The sequence below is a fragment of the Cynoglossus semilaevis genome, chromosome W (assembly GCF_000523025.1).
Source record: "Cynoglossus semilaevis isolate Cse_v1.0 chromosome W, Cse_v1.0, whole genome shotgun sequence".
NCBI lineage: Eukaryota > Metazoa > Chordata > Actinopteri > Pleuronectiformes > Cynoglossidae > Cynoglossus > Cynoglossus semilaevis.
This window is the reverse complement of record NC_024327.1, coordinates 13,285,014-13,289,893: the sequence shown is the minus strand read 5'-3', so window position 1 is coordinate 13,289,893 and position 4,880 is coordinate 13,285,014. Positions and strand designations below refer to the sequence as shown.

The 4,880-nt window shown below is 41.3% G+C and overlaps 1 protein-coding gene across 2 annotated transcripts in view; it reads left to right on the top strand.

The window, feature by feature from the left end:
- The window catches only part of LOC103397237 (AP-1 complex subunit beta-1-like), a 23,560-nt gene extending 19,050 nt beyond the window's left edge, over positions 1-4,510 (top strand). For both annotated transcript variants that reach the window (XM_025052730.1, XM_025052731.1), the window contains exon 10: positions 4,186-4,510. In XM_025052730.1, the coding sequence (XP_024908498.1) occupies positions 4,186-4,260 (75 nt within the window). In that variant the 3' untranslated portion in view covers positions 4,261-4,510. The remainder of the gene's footprint in view (positions 1-4,185) is intronic.
- Positions 4,511-4,880: the final 370 nt, after the last annotated feature.

Genomic DNA, 4,880 nt, shown 5'->3' with positions numbered 1-4,880 from the left:
CTTCGGACAGCCGCGCCAACAATGGAAGTGGAGAACATAGTCCACTCAGACTCAATGTCTCCAGCCTCCCTCGGGACCTGTTCAAAGCTCTCCCGGAGGTGGGAGTTGAAGGCCCCCCTCACCGGGGATTCCGCCAGATGTTACTAAACGTTCCCTTTAGTCAGAAAATAAATAAAATAAAAATCCTACTACTAATCTGTAGGTTTCCCTATTACTGGACATGTGAGGCTGTAGAACTGAGTCTCTTGTTGGTACAGAAACTGGAAAATGTAATATAAACCAATGGTTCCTGAAGTGTATCTTTTTGTGGATTATGTACATATTCATAGGGATTGCTTTAAATCTCCACTAAACCTCATTTTAAATACTCGAATTACTTTAGAAAGGTTTATTCTAATTAAACAAAAATATTCAATTGTAAATCAATTAGCCACAGTGGGACAAATACAGAAAATAATGAAATTGATTTAAAATGTGTTTGCCTTGCTGTGCCCACCTTGCTCCCCCAGAGGGGACTCGCCCCTTACTTTGAGAAACAGTGACTTAAATTTACTTGTTCCTTTTGTCAGTATAATTTGAAGAAGCTGAAAAAATTCAGAGATCTGCACTAGTCACACTGGGATCATTACTAGTCTGAATCAGTTTGTAGTTTTCCAGAGTTAATCTGTCGTAGCTTAAATTTATAGATTTTAGCAAGATTGGTCGTTCAATGTCTTTATAATTTAATTTATGTGTAACACGTGGTTCACCCTTGACACATGACACTGACACTTTAACGGTTATGTAACGGATGTCCTTTATTTATCAATGAACAGTGCGCCGGGCTTCCTGCTGTACTTCAGCAACAGTGTTTCTCAGTAGCTACAGTTGCCTGTGCGCACTCCTCTGTCCGTCCTCCCCCTCTGATCTCGACTCCTACTAATAGGAGGAGAGGTGTAATTATTGAAATTGCACTCACCTGCGTCCGGCGCTGCACCGGCGTTGCCACTCCCATGCTCTCCGTGCTACAGTTGAGTGATAACCTCTGCCGCGCCCCCACATGATTTTAGTAAGCGGGTGTCATTATTACTTTTTTTCTTAAGCTGGTCTTTGTCTGTGTGAAGATAGATGTTAATGTGGCAGCAACAAGGGAAATGGACCACATTTTTTTATTTTCCTAAAATGACAACAACCAAAAATAACTTAAATATATAAGAGTTGGTCCAAACGGTGGTGCTGATAGATTGACAGGAAACAATTCAGAAAAGCCAGAGTTTTGGTTAAATGCAATGATTGGAGGCTTTTTTTTTCTTGCTATGAGGCATGGAGCAGGTCATCTGTGATCATGTCACCATGGCAATGCTGTGAGATATTGGCTTATCTTTCTCTTCCCGCATCTTGTCCTGGTGATTCAGAGGATTTTAGTTAAACAGAATGTCAACACGCGCACACACACGCGCACGCGCGCACACACACACACACACACACACACACACACACACACACACACACACACACACACACTCACACTCACTCACTCACTCACTCACTCACTCACTCACTCACTCACTCACTCACTCACTCACTCACTCACTCACTCACTCACTCACTCACTCACTCACTCACTCACTCACTCACTCACTCACTCACTCACTCACTCACTCACTCACTCACTAATTCCATTGAGACTGCTGTGTTTAGAGTGCATATTTAACAACTAATTAAAGTCACTTAGGTTGTTCTTATATTGTGCTCAGTAGGTAATTCAACTTATAAAATGTTTATTTAATTTTTGTAATAAAATTATCCTCTATACAAAGTGCAGTGTATCCTGACAGAGGATTTTATAAACATACTCACAAGTCATAGTCAAGTTTGACATGCATGGTCTGGTCTTATACATTGATGTTTTTAGTCCAGGAGTCACCAACCTTTTTGAAACTGAGAGCTACTTCAAGGGCACTTAGTAAACAAGAGCTACTTGTTTGATATAGACTTCCTGAACAATGTAGTAGTAGACACTCTTGTTACCACTGCCCTTGCAAGTGTAACTGATTCAAAAAGCACAGTAACAGTACAATTTTGAACCCTCCTGTTGACTAGTTTTATGTTTAGTACATACTGCAGGCACCTTAGGTAGTCCATGGGGGCTGATTTAGGTAGTCCAGCTTAGGACTTTAGTAGTACTCGGGGGCTAACTAGGTACTAGTACTAGGGACTAGGTAGTACTTGGGGGCTAACTTAGGTAGTCCATGGGGGCTACCAGTTGGCCCAGCACACCATGTTGGTTACCCCTGCTTTAGTCACACATAGACTCTTACATTATTACACTACATACAGAATGCATATTGTATCCACATGTAAACCAGTGAATTCAAACCAACAAACCTCTGACTTCCAGATATCTGCCCTCTCTGTCTTTGTTATATCCTGTCAATCACAGGTTGCTCATGTGCCACAGCAACATCTTTTCACATTTCCTCTTGTTGTTGCTCCCTGCTGACACCAGCCTTAAATTTACAGAAGCAACAACTGGCAGAGCTTTACCAACTTTACTGCCACATTTCAACACAACACACACAAAGTCTCACAATGAACTCTTCTTCATATTTAATAGTTGGCTTGTAACTGGAATTATTAGGAAACATGTTTATTGTTTCATAATTGACTGATATTTAATATTTGTATTAAACTTGACTTCAGGGAGGTCCTTTTTCTTTAATTTCTTCCTCTACTCCTCTATCCTGAGTGTGACAGCCATACTGAGGCTGGAGTTTTGTTTCCACTGGATCAATAACACCTAATAGCACTAGTCTCATGAGGGGCACTACATTCAGATGTAGCTGTGAGTTTTACATCAACTGTCAGTAAACTATTTTTTTTGTAAATCTTCTACTTTTCCTTCATTCTTTCTTTTTTTACCTCCTTGTTCTCCTCCCTTTTAACTATTTTACCTATCCTAGTTTCTCTTGTTTTACTATTCCATTTCATCTCTCCTTCTCTGTTTTCCTGTCCTTTGCCTCACTTCTCCTCCTGCACTCCTCCCCTCTTCTTTGACTTCTTTGAAATCCTCCTCCTCATTTTTTTTTCTCATTCTCCAATTCCTTCTCCTCCCTCATTCTTCTTCTCCTCCTGCCTCCTGGTCCACCAAACACTGATGTAAAATAAAACTAGAAGCTGCTAAAAGAATGACAACATTTCCTCCATGATCTATGTTCTTGTGGACATTGCTGGTGGTTCTGTTCAGAACAGTTGGTCATGTGGCTTTTAATGAGCAAAAGGTTGTGTATTGTGTAATCTGTATCACAATATTGTGATACTGTATGTCGTGGTAAGGTTTTACCACCCCGGATTCGTTGATCAACCTTTAACCCTCACGTAAAAGAACTTTTACAAAGTATAAAGAAAAGACAAAAATCGTTGCTCGAGTTCACCTGTGCACAGGGAGGATCGAGCGGCCAGTCAGAGGATCGACTGCTGAATTCTGAATTCTCCACAAACTCAGGCTCGTTTTATTAACACACACACACACAGGGGTGGTACACATCAGGCAATACAGACATCATGCATTGATACATCTTTTGTTACCATATTTAGTAATGACTCATGTTGTTGTTGTCCCGTACACACATCCTATTTTCCATCACAAGACATCATGTCACACCAGACCTTGAGCTGAACTCAACAGTGCAGTTCCCTTTTCGTGTGTCTGCGTATTCTAGTTTTAGCATTAAGCAGCATGTTTATATTTTAGGCAGGTTATATGTTTTAGCACATCTCTTATGATCTTTTAAAACATGATTATATGTTGCATACTTCTATAAAATATGAACACATGAATACATTTCATCCACATGTATCACAATATGCCTGTCAGACATTTATCTGACAGGCATAATAGATGGAAATTTAACAAGATAACACTTGTTCCACTGCCTCCCAAAGCTGCTGTATTGGATTAAGATTAGCCTATATAAGACTTTCAAGTAGAGTGACTTTATTATTATGATGAAGAGATATGTTTAAGATCCTATATATTTTATTCTGCCAGTGGCAGTCATAAGAAAACAAGTGCTATATTAAGGGATGGTACAGGTGACCCAATCATCTTCAACATAGCTTGTTTAAGTTTAAAGTGAGCTGCCTGTGGTTTCTCATTCATTAACTTGTTCTAAATCAAGTTATGTTCCGTCATCTTCTCTGCAGGTCTCTCTGAAGTGCAGAGCTCCAGAGGTTTCCCAGTGTGTGTTCCAGAGCTACGAGGCAGTGCTGAAGAATTAAAGAAAATGACCCTACACCGACCACCTGCTGCCCTCAGTCTCCTCTCACCTGCTCCCCTTTTTCCTCTGCCTCAGTCCTACAGACTGCATCTGTATTTCCTTTCAACTGTTCATTTAGGATGTTTAACTGTCTCATTCTGAATCAACATCTCTTTCCTGGTTTATTCTTTGTGTCTGGTCAGAACATGAACATGAAGAATGCTCTCTAGTTATGTATGGTCTGAATGAAGCCTTCCTCCTCCTCCACCTCCTCTCTCCGGTCTCTGAGCCATTCTGTTGTGACCTTCAATATTTTAGGCTGAATGACTTCAGACTTCTTCTCTGCATGAGGCTCCTTAATCAGTATCTGGCCTCACTTCTAGAAAATTACCATTACTATCTATTTTTAGCATCCGCAATCAGCAGATGAGGCATCACCAAGCTCATATTTATTTTAGGGGTTTGTCCATCCATCCATCCATCCATCTTCAACCGCTTATCCGGGGCCGGGTCGCGGGGGCAACAGTCTGAGCAGGGACACCCAGACTTCCCTCGACCTCGACACTTCCTCCAGCTCTTCTGGGGGGACCCCAAGGCGTTCCCAGGCCAGCCGAGCGACGTAGTCGCTCCAGCGTGTCCTAG